The 19,982-nt window shown below is 46.3% G+C and overlaps 1 protein-coding gene across 1 annotated transcript in view; it reads right to left on the reverse strand.

Annotated features, from left to right (window-relative positions):
- Nucleotides 1-19,982, reverse strand: part of CAND1 (cullin associated and neddylation dissociated 1) — a 348,469-nt gene that overhangs the window by 63,318 nt on the left and 265,169 nt on the right. The window contains exon 11 of the mRNA XM_086919020.1: nucleotides 12,073-12,168. Within this exon, the coding sequence (XP_086775146.1) occupies nucleotides 12,073-12,168 (96 nt within the window). The remainder of the gene's footprint in view (nucleotides 1-12,072; nucleotides 12,169-19,982) is intronic.

The following is a 19,982-nucleotide window of genomic DNA, read 5'->3' on the forward strand; positions in this document are numbered from 1 at the left end:
ATCACTAAAACCAGCAGAGAATCAACATTGGCAGCCAGACGCCCAAAAACTGATATCAGAAAACAACCAGTGAGACTTGTGACAGACTTTAATGAACTGAGTCCTGTAATACGAAAAAGTTTCCAGAAACATTGGGGCATCCTTAGTGCGGACAGAACTTTGACTGAGGCTATTGGCAATCATCCTCAAATTACTTTTCGTAAAGGGAGAAATCTGAAGAATAGGCTAAGTCCTACTGTGCCCAAAGCCACAAGAACTTGTGACTGGCTAACTCAGAAGTCCAAAGGTTTTTTCAAATGCGGCATGTGTCCAATGTGCAGGTGGGCCAAACATGGAGTCAAGACATTTCAGGATCACAGATCAAAACAGTATACAATTAACACCAACATTAACTGTAACACAAAATACACTGTATATATCATTGAATGCGCTTGTAAAAGCAGATATGTGGGAAGTACGATCAGGGCACTGAAGGAACGCATCAGAGAACATGCTAGAGCTTATGCCACTAAGGACCCACGTTATCCCATGGCCATACATATGGCCTCTTGTCCTGCACAAGGCGACAATAAGTCATTCACTTTCTATGGCATTGATGTGGTACAGCCCTCTATAAGAGGTGGTAACAGGGAACTTCGCCTCAGAAGGCAGGAGGCACTATGGATCATGCGTCTGGATTCGACCAACAGAGGCCAAAACACTGATGATGAATTACATTTCTTTCTAGGCGAATGACTACTAAGATGCTAGTACTAACAGTTATAGGACATCACTACTGCATATGACTTTAATATGCAGTGGTAAATATAACAATGAGCAATATACAAGTATTGTGCGGATTTGAATTTACGTAGAATGCATACAGTCTATATGAACTATTCTAAACTGTATTTTTATGAATAACTATGTGGATATAAAAGTTGATTGAATTAGTAGGAACAGTGTCACCAATTGTACCCACTAATGATTCGGGTTATTTATCTGTCCAAGACATTGAGTGCAATATTTTCCTTCTCCTCCCGGCTGGGAGTTGTTTTTCCACATTTTTTCGGCCTATCACAGGTATAAGAATGATTAAACCCTATATAGTTGAGGAATGGATCATAGTTCCTTTTATATTTCTCGGGTCTTTTTTACAAACTCTATATCATTTACTTATGGACCAATCTTCCGATGGAGAATGATTAAACCCTATTTAGTATTGAAATGGATAATTTTTTCTTTGTATTTTTCGGGTCGTTTTTGAAACTCGAAATCATTTACTCAAGGAATCGATCTTCCTATGGAGCTTGTTCCGTGCTATTTGCATAAGTGAACCGTTTCAATTCATCTTTACCCCATTTGGAACAAACCATATCATATTTATGGTTATGTTTCTCACCACATGATTAAGTTTTAGGGATTACTATATAATAGTGTTGGTGTTACGCTTCTACGGGCTCTATTTTTGACAGTACACCTTATCAGTACAGTACTCATGAGACCAAACGCAGTTCCTGAGTAATACTGTGTACCACTCCTAACTGCTTTCAAAAAACTTCTTCCCATTTTAAAAATTTTGTAATTTCCCTTGGAGTCTTACTATCAGCTTTATATTTTTTTACCCGGTGCTTCTTTCACGTTTTTTCGCGTTTTTTTTGGCGTCCCTTACTTATACCTCTGTACTTTGCGCTATTTGTGGGTGATTCTGCCTAGTCACTTAGTAACTCTTCTATTCTTACCCACTGTTAATCACCCTGAGCGGTCTAGTCTTTTTTGCGGCTACTACCCTATTTTAGGGGCGTGAACCTCGTGGTGTGTGTTCCCGCATCCGGAAACAGGAGCTGCATTCGGCTCAACCCTCGGGCTAACAGGTAAGCCTGAGAATCTGTCTCCCTGTAGATTTTTGGCATGCGTTAGATTTTTTTCACCGACCCAATTTTTCCTCTTTAATATTTTGCCTTCTCTTGTTTATGTAGCCTTAAAGTACCGACGCTGTGTGTTTTGTTACACACGATCCCCTATTTTGACGAAACGGTAACCGATTACTTACGGTACCGTCCTCCAACCACACGCAAACATCCCGATTAGGACCGGGACGGAATTATCACCGGTCTCCCGGTGAGTCCTTTTCTGAATTCCAGATTTTTTTCCATCATAGTGTGTTGTGTTTTCTTTTTCTGACACCGGCCTCCATTATTTTATTGATTACTTTCTTTTTCCTCAACCAACAGATAACGCGCCTTGATCATTCAGATCAGGTAATTGTTCACAAAAAAAACCCCTTTCTCCATGTTTCTCTTAAACTATTTTTCCGGAGTGCTCGTTCTATCTTGCAACGTGAAATTCTAGCCCATTTTTCTCTCTAAACATAGAGTGCGTGCATTTTCGGCCCTTTAATCATTCTTTTATTTAGACCGTCTAACTAAGTTAGGACATCCACAACTGCATTTGATCGGTGGGGTTCTGTTATATTGATGTTTTAACCGAAGTATAAGTGAATATTTCAACTTAGGTTTACTTTGTCATGAAGCATTTACGTGGATTTTAGAATAATGAGGAGTAGCATTTAGGCGTTGCGGCATACGTGGTGATAACTAATACGCTTTAAACCAGCTTTTACCAGAGATTATGACTGGATGTATAACATTTTGATTCTTGAGTTATGACGGAATTAAATACACAAATGTGCCTTTTTTTAAACGGAGAGTAAGTTCGGATGATTAACATGTTTAGTTTAAATACTTGTAGATTCCTGATTAGGGATAGACGTAATTTCTTGATCTTTAGTTTTTTACATTTATGTATCTATGGACACTTGTCCCATCCATGAACTAGAGTTTGTTATGCCAAGATAAGAGGGTACGATTTTTGGATTAGTTAAACAGCGTTATATTCAGATTTATTCCTCGCAATTCTACACACTCGTATGCCTAATGTATTCTCGTCTGATTAATGTTTTGAAATCTAGAAGCTATTATCGGAACGCTACCTAATGCAACTGTTTTCATTTTTGAGGCTTGGGATAGTGTATTACGTTTGATTTATTAAAACTTGGACCACCTTATGGGTCAATACTTAACCGTGTAAAGTCACCACACGCCACAAGTTATATGCTTATGATTAACTTAGGAATCTCTTACATTGTATAAAGTACAGCGGCCGTATGTCACTACACACAACCTATTTCACGCGCCAATTGTATAGACCCGATGTTTAAAACTACCTGTGAGTTTTCTCACCTAAAGTCACTTTGTGACTCCTTTTCCCACCCCCATCTTTTTTGGTTTCCACTTCACTGGTGTCCCCACCCTCCACACATATTACATGTTGATTTGGATTGTTTCTTTTCTGTTTATTTTTTATTTATTTTTCTTTTAGCCCTGAAGATTCACAGCCACATGCTGTGATGAAACACGTGTAGGCTAGAGTGACATACACAGTGATTCTGAAGAAAGAACACTGTTGAACAATAAAATACATTGTGAAAGACTTATGCGTGTATGATCTATCCCATCACTTTAATCATTTGACCGTTTGAAGTTTGATACCTGATTGGATACACAAAGTGTGCTCTGGATTGTTGTCCATTGGCAATGCTAAGTAAATGTGTGCTCCATTGCCATATTTTATTCTGAACTGCAATTTGATATTACTCACATTAACAAAACACAGAAACTGAAAACTTTCAGTTCTCTGAAAGCTGCAGAGCTGGTGATTACAGCTGTAAGACCCCTTTGCTAGGCACAGATATGCCTTGGAAGGAAGCATAAAGAGTTCCATTTGCTTTCTTTCCATCAGCTACTGAAAAACAAGCGCTCAGTGGAGCAGGGTCGGCAACGCCACAATGGGGAACTGGGGCGCGGCTTCGAGGCTCAGTCCAGTACTCCATAGCAACCTAGTGCACAAGCGCACCAATTGAAGAAAAACATTTTTTAAAGGTAAATCGCGACATCGCGCGCTTTAAAAACAAGCACTTTGCTGAAGAGCGGGTGGGAGGGGGAATAGGCATCAAAGTTAAAATAAAAAAGAAACGTGCGGCCGCAAAAGTAAACTGACTGTTTCAAATTAAAACAACTATGAGACAGGCAAATGTAAACAGCGTGGGCACGATAATTGGAAACAGATGCTGCAGCTGCTCGCTCCTGAGACACACAGGCTATGGGAGGGGACATTTAAAAAGAAGGCGGGACATACCCGAGCCTTTGGCTATTTGCGTGCTTTCTTTTGTGGAAGCATTACGCCATGGCCAAACAAATGCATGGCTGTGGAAAAATAAACATGAGGAAAAGCTCTGGGAGTTGGAAGTCGTTACAATAAGCCTTGCAGAGCATGCTTGCAGGCTCAGGCAAGACCTAAAAAGGGGGCTTGGGCTTTGCCATTACTTTAAATGGCAAAGTTGAGTTTGCAGTTTGAAACTGCCCTTTCAGTCTGCAGTGACAAATAGAGCCATGCTTACCTTGTACTCGTAGGGAAACAACTGGTGCTGCAGTGCAAGAAAGATCTCAACTTTCAGGCCCTCAGTACCATATACTAGGAACTTACAAGTAAGTCGGTTATGCCAATTGGGGCTGATCCAATTAAATGTAGACCATTTTAAGGGACAGAGCACGTGCACAGAGTCCAGCTTAGCTGGGCTCAGGGCATTTCAGAGCCATTACACTGGTGTCTATTAGTCAAAATGGAGGCAAATGTAGAGGAGTAAACTTGCAAAAGACTACATTTTCATTATATTATTGAAATTCATTTCTTCAGGCACATCTCCCCCGGTTTCTTCGCGCACAAACAGAAAGCCAAATATGAATGATGCCATTAGCCCTAATGAATAAGATGACGCTGGTTAGTGACAGGCAAATTGCACTTTCAAAATGTAAAATGTATCTTCACTACTAAGTTCCTCTGCATCCTTCACTAAACACCACCAGAATTTGTTGCAGATTAAAAGTAAATTCTGTGCCCACTTTCTGGAAAATGAGGAAATGGAGTCAAGTCACAAATGTACATCAGGGGGTAGATGGCCAGACGAAGGCCAAATGGCTGCACTGATACACAGCTCCCGAACCAGACAACAAAATCTTACACTCATTCGTTCTATAAACTGTACTACACTGGCAAGAAAAGTGTCCTGTGGACCCTGGAAGGTCGAAAAGAACGACTAACAGTCATGGCATGGTGATTAAATGATAGGCAGATCACATGAGATAGCCGGTGCGGGCCTAGAGCCAAGTCTCCAGACGTGGTGTGTAAGGTGAGAAACAAGCCCAAGAAGCACTGTCACAACAGTAGGAGAATCAGAGGCTTAGAGTGCATGTAGCATCCGTGAAGCAGTGGTGACTGGTGCTGGAATGAGGTTGCTGGAAAAGGTAATGCGCTTGCTCAAGAAGCCCTTTGGGAATTTGACTGAGGCTGCAGGGCCGCAAATCAGGCGCTGCAACAATGTGCCTCAGATAGATGGAAAGGTTCGGGGGCACCTGCGGAGAGTGGAGAAGTTTGCATGAATCAAAAGAATAAAGGCAGAAGGTGTGTTGGGTCTCCTCCTGGCCTTGGCTCAAGATTACTCTTCGAAGCACAGCCACAGATGGGACGCTACCAGAGGGAACAGAGTGATTAAATAAGGGAAGCAGAAGTAGAAGTGGTGGCAGAAGGAAGGTTGGAGAAATAAGAAAATCTGAGGCCTCAGACATGCAGCCTGTGATAGATGTGGAGATAACTAGAAAACTGGAATGCTACAGGTGGAGAGCCGAACAAGGAATCATAGGTGCCCCCTCTCCCTTCAGGTAGACAATGGAGAATACCTTAATCCCCTACCTAGCCCTCAAAACACCCACTCTCACATTCACTTACTGGAGGTAGGGAGAAATGCTGAGGTGATCAGAGATTTACAATCTGTTAAAGAGCCGGAACCCAATGGTCTGCCTGTGGAATTATAGAAGGCATACCTTATTCTACCAATGTTTACGGAGGCCTCTGAAAAAGTGTTTGGAGCCATATGATCAGCGCCTTGCCACTTTAGTGGCAATACTCAAGGAATGCAAGCTGGCAGGTGACTGTGCCTCATACAGGCCCATCTTCCGGTGCAAAGCGGAGATCACGTTTCTGGCAAAAGTATTAGCGACGTAAATAGGAAAGATTGTCACTACTGTTTTACACAGAGACCAATAGGGCGTCTGTGTGCCCAACAGAAGTACCAGACTCCATTTAAGGCGGCTTTATGGATGCATGGAGTACACGAAAAGAATGGCAGAGTCGAGGGTGGTCCTGTCGTTTGACTTAAACAAGACTTTTGACACCCTGGAGTGGCACTACATATTAGAGGTCCTAGTAAGGATTGGATTTAGGCCCTGATATGGACTGTGGGCCAAACTATTATATCAGAAGCCAATGGCCAAAGTAAATGACATCCGGTCCAACTCATTGCAGCTGAAGAGGGAAGCAGGTCAATGATGTCCCTGGTCTTCCATGCTCTTCACAATTGCTCTAGAGCCCCTGGCTTGTTAGAATAAAGAAGGCCCTTTGGTAATGGGTTTATGTATGACAGCACGTGGGATGAGAAAATCGCTATATTCAGAAGATGTACTCCTTTATGTGGCCAAGATGAACATTGATACTCAAAGATTTTCACGATATTTGGCATATATTCAGGAGAAACTGCTCCTGTTTCCCCTGACTGGATGTTTCCCCTGACTAATGTGTACCCTGACTGGATGGTTCCCGTCCAAGACCCATGAATGCGCACTGAATGCACTGGAAGTATACATAAACTGAGACCTGGAGGAATTCCTTCACCACAACCTATACGACTTAGTAGACTAATTTAGAAATGATGTGGTTGCTGCTCAGTTGATCGCTTGTTTAAAATGGTGGCCCTTTTCGACGTTCCTCTGCAGCCTTCAAAACACTCCCTACTAGGTTCCTCTGGAGTTATTCGGTAGGCTGGATGCAGAGGTTAGGCAACTACTCCGGAAACTAAAGCCTCCATGTACTGCGATCAATAAATTGACAAGAGGGGTCAAAAGATGTACAAAAATATTACTGGGCACCCCCCCCTGCTGGTAGATATTGAATGGGCGTTCCTTCCACAGAAGGAGCAAGCCCCAATGATAGATAAGCATGCAATGTGGTCTACCTATAGCACATAAGTTGTAAGAAGATGCCCATACACACAAGATCCGTGCTAAAATCCTAGAGGGAAAGTAATAAATACCTAGGACGGAGAGAGTCTTAAAGAGAGAAGCACCATTCTGGTATAATGGCATGCTAAAAGGGGTGGGGACATTTTAAAGACTTCATATAGGAATCAATAAGCTAGGTGAGTAAGCTAGGAGGAAAAACAATACTCCAAGAATACAATCTAAGACACAGAACCTACTGGTACACTGAAATCAGGCACCCGCTAGCATCTCGCATAACTACGGGATCGGCCACAGAGGACCACTCCTAGCTGGAGGGTAGAGTCCTCTGAACCCCTCTGTAAAAATGAGATTGCCACAATTTACAAAAAAATAAAAAACTGCACAACTCCTTTAAGAGTACTTGATAACTGATAGGGAAAGGGGAAATGGCGTACTAGAAAATGAAGAATGGGAGGAAGTCTGTAGAGCCACTAGGGAGGTGGCAATCAGACCACGGTTCAGACACATGCAGCTCAGGAACCTGCATAGGTCAAACTATTCAAGAGAATTATTAATGAAAGTGGAGAAGATTTATACCGTTAGATGCACAAGAGGATGCAATGAATAGGGCACATCAACATATACTGTGGTTTTGTCCTGAGGAATGGATGTGGGAGTATCAGAATGTCTGGGGCGAGTCATTGACTTGCAAGTAGAGGGGGCAACCAACCTTTTTCTGATGAACATATGAGAAGATAAAGGCCTGTCAAAATATTAGGAAACTTAGGCCTAATTGTGGGAACAATAATTGTTGCCGGAATGTGGGAAGTAAACCTGCCTCCTGAGCTAGGCAGCGGGAAGGAAGACATGGACTGGAGTACACAGCTGAAAGGCAAATATAAGAGGAAAAGGACACCCACCAAAAGTGGGGGGAATTCTTTGCAACCATGGAAACACTGAGGAATTTTCTGACTAGAGAAAAAAGAATTGCTGCCGCTGAGAGGCACTTTATTAATGTTATAATCGAAAGACAATGGAAATTAAATTTATTACTTGTTTCTAGTAGACTGTTTTAATTGAAATGTTGATAAGATTTTAAAACAATTAACAAACATCTGTGAAAACTTACTTTTTCTAGATGTGCACATAAAATACATGTAATAAGGATTCACAGGTGTTGTATCTCAATAAACTCAATTTCCTCATTAGCTATTGGTCTCACACAAAATAGGTGAGCAGATGTAACGCATGTGTTTCTCGTCGAAACGTGCACAATTAAGGCCCACTTCGGCAGTTCAACAATCTTGATATTCAGATTAAGGGGAACTTGGAATGTTTCTTCAGCAAAGCTGCAGTCAAAACTGCCCTAAGTATCACAAGGTGAACATGAAAGGATTAAAAACAACTTGCGAAAAAGATACTGCAATCACCATAGTAGAAGAGAAAGGATTTTTTTTTTAAATATAGAGGTGAAGAATGCCTATTAGCCGCAAATCCCTCTGCTTCTGCTACTAGGATTCTCATAGCTTGTACCATGAAGTATGGTCAGTACCATTGTCCTTCTTGAGCTCAATAGTTTTAATCTTAGGTGTCGAACTAAATTTAAAGCAGGCAGAAAATACATTGAGAAGGGTCATTCACATCTGCCATCTTACATTCAACTCTGAATGCAGCATTTTAAGAAAGGGGCAATAGTTTCCTGTTAGGACAGAAATAGTACAGACAATGCAAAAATGAAAACAAGGTAATAACGAAGCGTGTCCCTGCAGTCATAAAATCGATCAAGAGACAAAAGTAAAATGCAGTCCCTGTTGAAAAATGGACTAAATTTCTGCCTTGGAGCACAGCATGAAATAAAATATTTCTTGTCTGTGGTAAAAGATTTAAAAAAACAAGCATTTGCAATGCAATAGGTCTCGCATTAGGAAAGTTTGAGCTATTGGTATTGTAAATGACAATTTGAAAATAGCAAAATTAATAGCTTTGTCATTTACAATGCCAATAGTTTTAACCTTCGCAAATGTGACACCTATAGCATTTGTAATGCAATATGTGTTGTATTTACGTGACTTAGATGTATTGATATTAAAAATAACAATGGCAGAGCACATTAAACTAGATATTGACCTTTCATGCTCTATACCCGCAGTCAACCACTAATTTGGATAGAATACAAAACCTGCCCAGGCAAGTTTCCAGCAGTATTTGGTTATGTACAGTAGTCCGGCTCTACACCTTCACTATTAAGCGAAATGAACGTCCGCTATAAGGCTTAACATACAGATCACTTAAAGCAAACGCTCATGCAGCTCTGGTTGCAGCACAGCCGCTAACAGCGCGCAGAAATGGATTTAGTACGGTAAGTTAAGTTACTGCAAAATGCGTATTGTTGCTAGCATTTAAATGTCTCGTACGGAGAAGTCATAATTCTGGTGCACATTGAGGAGGCTATACTTACAGCTACTGCTCCAGGACTTGAGCAAAGGCTTTATGCTCATCTAAAAAAACAGAATCTTGGAAGATCAACATGATGCTTCTGGCAGCCAGAGTGGCGGTGGCAGGGGCCCCTGCTTGGTGTGGTGGGAATGCCTCGTCACAGGCGGCAGAAGCAGAGCTTTAGCCTCCGGTGTCGCTGCTTCATAGCCATGCAGTAGCAGAGTGACGCACAAGGAGAGTAACAAGCCAGTTATCATGAGGAACCCTCTGGATGGTCTGAGTTGTTATTAAAGATGGACAACATTTTAGTTTAATAAATCAAACACACGAGACAGTTTTATACAGCTACATCTCGACCACATGTATTTCAAGATGCCCGTATATGACAAAATGAAGAAAAATGCTTGTTTTAAGTAGTAGTTGGGGGAAGCAACACAGGAGAGCGGAAGCAACATGGGAGGGCTGGAGCAACACTGGGGCACACATGAGTGAAGGAGAAGAAATGGGCAAGAGACCAATGTAGAGCGGACGGGAGAGAAGCATACTGGCAAGAAGCCAACAGGGGAGTACAGGGGTGAGGAGGAAATTCAAAGGGCAAGAGAGGAAGACACGGGGAAGAAACACGGAGGGCAAAGTTGGGATGGAGGAGCAAAAAGCAAGACAGCAACATGTCGTGGAGGAGAGAGGCACACAGGCGAGAAAGCAACAGAGGGAAGTATAGGAGGGCAACGAGAATGGTGTACGAAGAAGCACATGAACAACTAAGTGCTACACAGAGAGTAGGAGGAAAGAACACAAGGGAGACAGCTGTGGAAAAACACTCTTGTGGCATGGTTAACAGTAAAGAAACAAGTTGTAGTTTATTATCAAGCTCCGGATAACAACTCTTTGAGCTGAAGAAGGATGCCAGAGTAATACAGTCAAACGTAGCCCCTGCGGATCTTTCTTGCAAATACGTCACCCCCTTGAAGTTCTTTTATTGGTAAACAAATACATTACTGTTGTGCACAATGCAAACTAGAAGCATTTAGTCAGTCCAGTGGTCTCTAGGCAGCATGCAGCCGCTAGAATTATGCGATTTTACTGTTTTTTTCACAAGTTGCACAATTAATTACATTGGTCAGGAATCGAACGCGTTATAGTGATCACAGACGTACCTATTGTACTTTTGAAAAACTGGTGTAATTTTAACGGCTGGCTACGTGGCATGCATTCCAATAACTTTTCAGGCCTGGGTTTTATTTAATAATCAAGTGCACTCCGGGGACATGACAGGTTGTATCCCGGTGACAGAGTCATTTGATAACACAACTGAGTGCAGAAGCACATACCATGATAAAAAAGCACACATCTTAAGTGGACAGCACATACTATGATAGTTGAGAAGCTGGGCACCTTCCAATAGAAGCGCTCAGAGTTGGCAAACTTGGCGAAGGAAAGTGCAACACGAGAGCAGTTTTGGCTTTACATCGGAAGGAAAGGCGCTGTATAACTGCTATTGCGTTATAAAAGCTTAGCGCGACATCTACACTCCAGTTACAATGGTTAAGGGACAACACGGATATCAGAGAACTAAGAGACAATGTTTACTTTAGGGGCCAGCGGCAGCCGAAATCCTCCATGTCCCAGTTCCTCCAACCCCGGCACCTGAGGTACGCACTCACCTCTGCCCGCACCGGATCTGCGCCTGAAGCTGTTCCTTAGGAAGTTGGCAAACTGCGCCATAACCCTGTCCCTCGCAGCACCCGGTCCCGCTTCACCTGTGACCCGCTCCGCACTGATCGTGCTGCAGTCTTTCAGCTGAGTCTTTCACCTCAGAGCTGCACGCACCACTTCCGCGTCCATGGGCCACGCGCGGCTTTCGTTTTCTCTTGACCTTTGAGGACGTGCCCTGGGATTAGCTGTTTGGAGCCGGAGTAGGCAGGCAGGCGCCTTTATTCTAAGAGCGGCGAGCGCGACTCTGAAAAGTCCCCTTTAGCGCCTATTGACCCTGATCCACGAGCCAACAAAACTGGTTGAACTTTCTTAGGAGCAGAACACGAAACCAAAAGCATGGTGGAACGAAAAGCCCACCACGAGGCAGAGCGAGAGAAAAGACTTGCGCGTTCACCGCTCATGTCTGCTCAAGCGCATGTTCACACCCATTGTCTGCAATGGGTTTTTGAAGCTCGTGCACAGCTACTGTACCACTTTGCAGCCTACACAGCAACAATAAGTCTTGCTTCGCGTGCAGCGCTGCATCGCTAGGCGAGACCTAAAAAGGGGGCTGACTTTTGCATGTTAAATGAAATGAGGGAATATTACAAACAATCCCAGTTACAAATTTTTTTTCTTTAATTATACTGGTGATTTCCTATCCTCAGGAGATGGAGAACTTAAACACTGGAACTATATTCATTTTGATGGATGCAACTTGCTATTACTTTATGAAACAAAGTATTCATTGCTTTGAAAAATAGAATGCACTGAAAGGTGACTTTTGCTAGTTTTTTAAATCTATGAATTAAAAAAATACAAACTTTTCTAAACGTATGTGGAAACTTACCTATGCAGTTCTTTAGCAAAGGGTCTATAGGTTGTGGATGATCTGATATAGTGAATTTCACAGCAGTTACCACAGAACTTCGCGCATAAGATGATCCTATAGTGAAAAATCACAAGTTAGATGTGAAAGGTGACAGATTTCAAACAGGGTCTTCTACTTTACAAAACACGAGTCAACCCACTGTTGAAGAACCTAAGGAAATGTTCCATGTGTAACATCACCATATGTCCTCTGACATAATGACATGAATGTAGAATTTCTTATTGGCAACATTAAATATGGACCAATCATTTTCAAAATTATGATCTAGATGAACAAGTTACTTACCTTCGGTAACGATATATCTGTAAGGAACAGAAGTTAGTATTAGATTCCTTACATTAGAATATCCCCAGGCGTCAGACTGGATCCCGAAACCTTTGCGTAGCAATACCCCTGCGCGTCGGTAGGCTTCGTCCGCGTCAGTGTCGTTAGCGCCGGAATGACGTCGCCGGAGTACTTAGATGCCGCCCTCGCGCTCTGATGTCAGTTCTTATACACAGCGTTTCCGCTCCAGATACGCAGAGCCATGATAGAACCAACACTGGTGCCATGAAACTAAGGCCCTAAAAGGGAATGACCTTAACCCTAGATATCGGTTCGCAGAACGGGGAGGATGGGTGGGTCGGTAAGGAATCTAATACTAACTACTGTTTCTTACAGATACATCGTTACCAAAGGTAAGTAACTTGTTCATCTGAAAGAAACCGGTTAGTATTAGATTCCTTACCTTAGAATAGATACCCCAGCAATACCAACCCCGGTGGTGGGTCTGCGAACCAATAATCACACCAGAAAGTCCTGGAGGACGGAACGGCCAAATAAGCCATCCCTCCGGACTTGGCGGTCCAGGCAGTAGTGTCTTGCAAACGTGTGCAGCGAGGCCCACGTAGCCGCCTGACAGATGTCCTGCAAGGGAACTCCCCGGCCCAGGGCAGTAGTAGCCGCCGTGGCCCGAGTGGAATGGGCCCTCAGCCCAACAGGAGGTTCCTTTTTAGCCAAGGAGTAGCATGCCTTGATGCACAAAACGACCCACCAAGAGATGGTCCGTGTCTGCACCGCCCGTCCTTTCTTAGTGCCCACGTAACCAACAAAGAGTTGGTTATCCACCCGGAACTGGCGTGTGCGATCTAGATAGTATGAGAGTGCACGTTTTGGGTCCAGACGGTGGAGCCGCTCTTCCTCTTTAGAGGGATGCGGAGGCGGAAAGAAGGTGGGCAAGGTGATGGACTGCCCAATATGGAAGGCTGTGACTACCTTGGGCAGGAAAGAGGGTCTTGTCCGCAACACAACCTTGTCCGGATGGACAAAGAGGGAAGGAGGTTTAGAAGAAAGAGCCTGGAGCTCATTCACTCTCCTGGCAGAGGTGATAGCAACCAGGAAAGCAGTCTTAAGGGTAAGAAGACGGAGAGGACAGTTGTGAAGTGGCTCGTAGGGAGCGCACATCAGATAAGTTAGTACAAGGTTCAAGCCCCACTGGAGGCATCACGAAAGGAACAGGGGGGAACATATGAGTGATGCCCTTCAAGAACCTATTTACAATGGGGGACTTGAATAAAGATGGCTGATCAGGTAGCCTTAAGAAGGCGGAAAGGGCAGAAAGGTAGCCCTCGATAGTGCCCAGAGTAGAGCCCTGCTGGGCAAGAGAAAGAAGGAAGAGAAGAACCTCAGAAAGAGGGGCATTGAGAGGATCCACAGCCTTTGCTGTGCGCCATGCCACAAATCTGTTCAACCTGCAGGCGTATACCGACTGTGGAGGGACGCCTGGCTGCCAGAATCACAGTACAGACCTCAGGAGGCAAGTCAAATGACCTCAACTGTCACCGCTCAATCTACAAGCATGGAGGTGGAGACTGGATAGGTTCGGGTGGAGGACCGTCCCCTGCTGCTGCGACAGAAGGTCCTCCTGAAGAGGCAGACGAATCGGAGGATCGACTGACATACTGAGTAGCTTGGGATACCAGTACCTTCGACCCTAGTCCGGAGCCACAAGGATTACTTAGGCCCGGTCGTGCTTGATTTTTTTCAGCACTCTGGGCAGAAGTGGTATAGGCGGAAAGGCGTACAACAGACCGCAACTCCACTCCCGATGAAAAGCGTCCACGAGCGAGTGCCTACTTGGAAATTCCAACGCGCAGAACTGATGACATTGCGTGTTCTCTTCGGTGGCGAATAGATCTAACCAAGGCTCTCCCCACTGCAGAAAAAGGGCTTGCGCCACGTCCGAGTTCAGACGCCATTCGTTATCCATCATGCACCTTCAGCTGAGCTCGTCCGCCCTGGCGTTCAGAGAACCTGCCAGGTGTTGAACCACCAGGGTCACTCCCTGATGTTCAAGCCACTGCCAGAGGCACAGAGCCTCCTGGTAGAGGGTCCACGACCCCACCCCGCCCTGTTTGTTGCAGTACCACATGGCAGTGGTGTTGTCCGTGAACACCTGCACTACACTCCCCCGGACAGAGGGGAGGAATGCCTTCAGTGCTAGACAAATCACCCGCAGCTCCAGAAGGTTGATATGGAGCCAGGACTCCGTCGGAGACCAGAGGCCTCTGATCTCCGCCTCTCCCATGTGGCCTCCCCAGCCCTGGAGGGACGAGTCTGTCACAACTACCTGCTCCGGTTGGGGAAGGGAGAGGGATCTGCCGCTGACAGAATCGCCGTCCGTGAGCCACCACAGCAGCTGTCTCGCAGTGCCCTCCGAGATCAGGACATGGTCGGACAGGTTGCCCTGATGCTGGGACCACTGAAACTTCAGATCCCACTGCAGAGCCCGCATCCATCACGGGGCGTGATGCACCAGAAGGATGCAGGAGGCCATCAGCATCAGAAGCTGCAGCGTCAACCTGACAGAGACCCGGGATAAAGGCTGAAAGATTGGGAACAGAGCCTGAATATCCTGGACCCGCTGTTCGGGAGGATAAACCCGAAACTGCGCCGAGTCGAGGACCGCTCCGATTAAGAGGAGCTTCTGAGAGGGGCACAGGTGTGACTTCGGCACATTGATGGAGAAGCCCAGCTGGTGCAGGAGGTCCGCCGTTGTCTGGAGGTGGCGGACTACTGTCTGAGGCGTGCCCGCCTTCAACAACCAGTCGTCGAGGTAGGGGTAGACTGAAACCCCTAACCTGCGCAGATGAGCTGCGACCACCGCCATCACTTTTGTGAACACCCGTGGGGCACTTTTAAGGCCGAAGGGGAGCACGGTAAACTGAAAGTGCTCGTGGCCTACCATGAACCGCAGGTAGCGTCGGTGGGCCAGCAGGACGGGGATGTGGAAATAAGCGTCCTGCAGGACCAACGCTACCATCCAGTCTCCTGGGTCCAGGGCAGCCAAGACCTGAACCAATGTCAGCAGGAAGCCATTGACGTTCCGTAGGTCCAAGATAGGGCGCAGGCCCCCTTTGCCCTTCTTGGGTACCAGAAAGTAGTGGGAGTAACAACCACACCCTACTTCCAGGCCAGGAACGCACTTGATGGCCCCATTGGTCAAGAGGGCCGTAACTTCCTCTTTCAGAAGTTGCAAGTGATCCCCCGACACGCGGTGGTATTGCGGTGGCATGGCTGGAGGGGTCGTCTCGAAGGGGAGAGAGTAGCCCCTTCCGAAGATTTGCAGCACCCACCTGTCCGACGTGACAGTGCGCCAGTGGAAGTGGTGATGGCGAACCCTGCCCCCCCACTGGCGTCACATGGGCCTGAAAGCACGGACTAGGAGGGTTTTGAGGCGGATGCTGCAGGAGAAGGTGTGGACTGGCCTCGCAGTTGTCCCAGACCGCCGCCACCGCGCTGTGTGTTAGTCTGCAGTGCGTGGCTGGCAGCACGTGTTGGAGCACCCCTTCCTTGGCCACGAAAGGAGAGAAAGGCACCCGTTTGCTGGCGTGGGGCCGAGAGGCCCAAGGACTTGGCCATCGCCCTGGAGTCCGAGCTCAAGCACATGGTCTGCCTTGTCGCCAAAGAGGCGACAGCCATCAAACAGCATGTCCAGAAGGGTGGCATGGACATCAGCCGAAAAGTTGGCAGTCCTCAACCAGGCGTGGCATCAAACCGCCACCGTCATTGCCATCGCTCTGCCCAGTGAGTCCGTGGTATCCAGCCCACACCAGATGGGATACCGTGCCGCATCTTGACCCTCCGCAAGGGCCTGGGCGAGTTTAGTCCGAACCCCCTCCGGACATTGTGACAGCACGTCCGCGACCGTGTCCCACAGAGTGTGGGTGTAGGAGCCCAAGAGGCATGTGGTGTTGACTGACCGCAGTCCCAAACTCAGGGACGAGAACACCTTCTTACCGAATTGCTCGTACCTCTTGGATTCCTGATTGGGCGGAGCCGTTTGGAATGTGGTCTGGGAAGTAGTGGCCTGGATAACCAGGCTCTCGGGGGTGGGGTGGGTGGACAGGAAGTAAGGGTCGCCCGGAGCCGGGAGGTAGCATCTGGCCACGTTCTTACCTACAGGCGGACCTGTAGCGGGCTTGGACCAAGTGCCCAAAAGAACGTCACACAAGACCTCATTAAACGGCAACAGAGGCTCAGCCGAGCTTGCCTGCGGTTTAAGGACCTCAGTGAGGTTAGTCCTCACGGCCGCGACGGGGAGCTCCAGGCCCAATGCCTTGGCCGTCCGCATCAACACTACACTGTAGGTAGCCCCCTCCTCCGTAGCCACGGTTGGTGGGGAGACAAAGCCAGTGTCTGGCGAAGTGTCCAGCCCACTGGCATCCCCAAGCTCACATGTCCTATCCTGTTGAGACTGGCATTCCTGTGCCAGAAGGTCCACAGACCCCTCCCAATCCCCATCGTCACCCATCACCTGAAATTCAGGTTCAAAGGATGAGCCGGTTCATTGAAGTAAAAATCTCCAAGCGACGTCGAGAGGGGCGCCCAGCGGCGCCGCTCCGGCGCCGGAACCGAATCGAGGGTAGGATCGGGGACAGCGTCGCCGCCGGGGGTGACACCCAAGGGGTCGGCGCAGTCGACCGGCGACGACCCGGATCCAGAACCGGATCCAGCGGGGGCCTGCGGCGCCGGGACGGAAGTCGCCGGCTGCACCGGGGCACCCCAGTCGGGGCCGCTGTGCCCGAAGGCGCCGTGGAACCCGACGGAGGAGGGAGCGAACTCATGGCCATGAGGTAGCGCTCGATCTCCTCCGGCGTTGCGTCATGCCCAGGGACCGGGAGAGGTATGAGGGAGGCCGCGAAGCCAGCGACACCGGTGGGGATGCGTGGGCGGAGTCACCCGAACCCCCAGCCGTGTTGCACGAGCGTCAGGGGCGTGGGGGGTCGGAAGAGCGATGACGCCTTCCCGACCTCTCATGCCTCTTACCTGAGGATCTTGAGCCCGAAGACCGATGCAGACTCTCTGAGCTACGACGACTCCGATCCCGCGACCGGTCCCTCGATCTCCTCCTGGACCGGGACCTTGAACGGCGCGGGCCGACTGCCGGAGCTCAAGCCACTTGCGGGACCACTCCTGTCTAGCCTTGGACGACAGAGCCCGGCAATCGGAGAAGGCTCGGTCGTCGTGTTCGGGGCACAGACAATGAAGACACCGGCGATGGGAGTCGGTAACCGACATCAGTCGGCTGCAATCGACGGAGGGTTTGAACCCGGGCATCCCTACCGGCACCGTAGGAGTCGAACGACTCGAGAAAAACTGATCAAAAAGTGTAGTAAAAAATTGACTAAGGGGTAGAGCTTCTCCGGATCTGCGCTAGCTGGTGCGGAAAAAAGAACTGACGTCAGCCCGCGAGGGCGGCGTCTAAGTACTCCGGCGATCTCATTCCGGCGCTAACGACGGACGCGGACGACGCCTACCGACGCGCAGGTGTATTGCTACGCAAAAGTTTCCGGATCCAGTCTGACGCCTGGGGATATTCTAAGGTAAGGAATCAAATACTAACCTGTTTCTTTCAGATTATCACAACGTTTGCAGTTCATAATGGGTCAAGTTGCAAAATTTCAGCGCTCTCATGGTTTTGTTACTGCATTTGATCAGCAATACTGCACTAAAAATTCTTTTTTCCTAAAAAGTTGCCCCCCCTGCCCTTATATACTGAGTTTGTGACCATTTACCTCACAAATTAATCAATAGGTTTAAGCTGCAAAACAAAGCAATATGGTACTCTTACTACTTACTTCAATTTCAGTCCGTGTCATCCTAGTGGAAACTATTAAGATTTGCAACCCAATTTTAAGAACTGTGCAAAAATTGTTTCATATGCTGCTGAATAGCAGTTATCCATGTAGAAAGCATTTCCTGTAATTTAGAGTTGGGCCCCCTGAATTGTTCGTTTTAGTTTCTAAAGAAAGAGATGGTAGGGATCTTTGAGGATGTGCCTGAAATTAGACCCTCCATGACATCAACTCAAAAGCCATAAGACACCACATCATACAACCCTTGTCAGGTAATTTCTAAAAAGTCCATCCAATCAATAGTTGGACTATACACCACCACAAATACCTCTCCCTCTCTCTCTCAATATCTCTCTCTCTCTCTGTCAATATCTCTCTCTCTCTCTGTCAATATCTCTCTCTCTCTCTCTCTCAATATCTCTCTCTCTCTCTCTCTCTCAATATATCTCTCTCTCTCTCTCAATATATCTCTCTCTCTCTCAATATATCTCTCTCTCTCTCAATATCTCTCTCTCTCTCTCAATATCTCTCTCTCTCTCTCAATATATCTCTCTCTCTCTCAATATATCTCTCTCTCTCTCTCTCTCTCTCAATATATCTCTCTCTCTCTCAATCTCTCTCTCTCTCAATATCTCTCTCTCTCTCTCAATCTCTCTCTCTCTCAATATCTCTCTCTCTCTCTCAATATATCTCTCTCTCTCTCAATATCTCTCTCTCTCAATATCTCTCTCTCTCAATATCTCTCTCTCTCAATCTCTCTCTCTCTCAATATCTCTCAATCTCTCTCTCTCAATATCTCTCAATCTCTCTCTCTCAATCTCTCTCAATCTCTCTCTCTCAATCTCTCTCTCTCAATCTCTCTCAATCTCTCTCAATCTCTCTCTCTCTCTCTCAATATCTCTCTCTCTCTCAATATCTCTCTCTCTCAATATCTCTCTCTCTCAATATCTCTCTCTCAATATCTCTCTCTCAATATCTCTCTCTCAATATCTCTCTCTCAATATCTCTCTCTCTCTCTCAATATCTCTCTCTCTCTCTCAATATCTCTCTCTCTCTCTCAATATCTCTCTCTCTCTCTCAATATCTCTCTCTCTCTCTCTCAATATCTCTCTCTCTCTCTCAATATCTCTCTCTCTCTCAATATCTCTCTCTCTCTCTCAATATCTCTCTCTCTCTCAATATCTCTCTCTCTCTCAATATCTCTCTCTCTCTCAATATCTCTCTCTCTCTCAATATCTCTCTCTCTCTCAATATCTCTCTCTCTCTCAATATCTCTCTCTCTCTCAATATCTCTCTCTCTCTCAATATCTCTCTCTCTCTCAATATCTCTCTCTCTCAATATCTCTCTCTCTCTCAATATCTCTCTCTCTCTCAATCTCTCTCTCTCTCAATATCTCTCTCTCTCAATATCTCTCTCTCTCAATATCTCTCTCTCTCAATATCTCTCTCTCAATATCTCTCTCTCTCAATATCTCTCTCTCTCAATATCTCTCTCTCTCATTCTCTCTCTCATTCTCTCTCTCTCTCATTCTCTCTCTCTCTCAATATCTCTCTCTCTCAATATCTCTCCCTCTCAATATCTCTCCCTCTCAATATCTCTCTCTCTCATTATCTCTCTCTCTCATTATCTCTCTCTCTCATTCTCTCTCTCTCTCATTCTCTCTCTCTCTCTCATTCTCTCTCTCATTATCTCTCTCTCTCATTATCTCTCTCTCTCATTATCTCTCTCTCTCATTATCTCTCTCTCTCATT

This window comes from Lissotriton vulgaris, chromosome 1_1, assembly GCF_964263255.1.
Source record: "Lissotriton vulgaris chromosome 1_1, aLisVul1.2, whole genome shotgun sequence".
Classification (NCBI taxonomy): Eukaryota; Metazoa; Chordata; class Amphibia; order Caudata; family Salamandridae; genus Lissotriton; species Lissotriton vulgaris.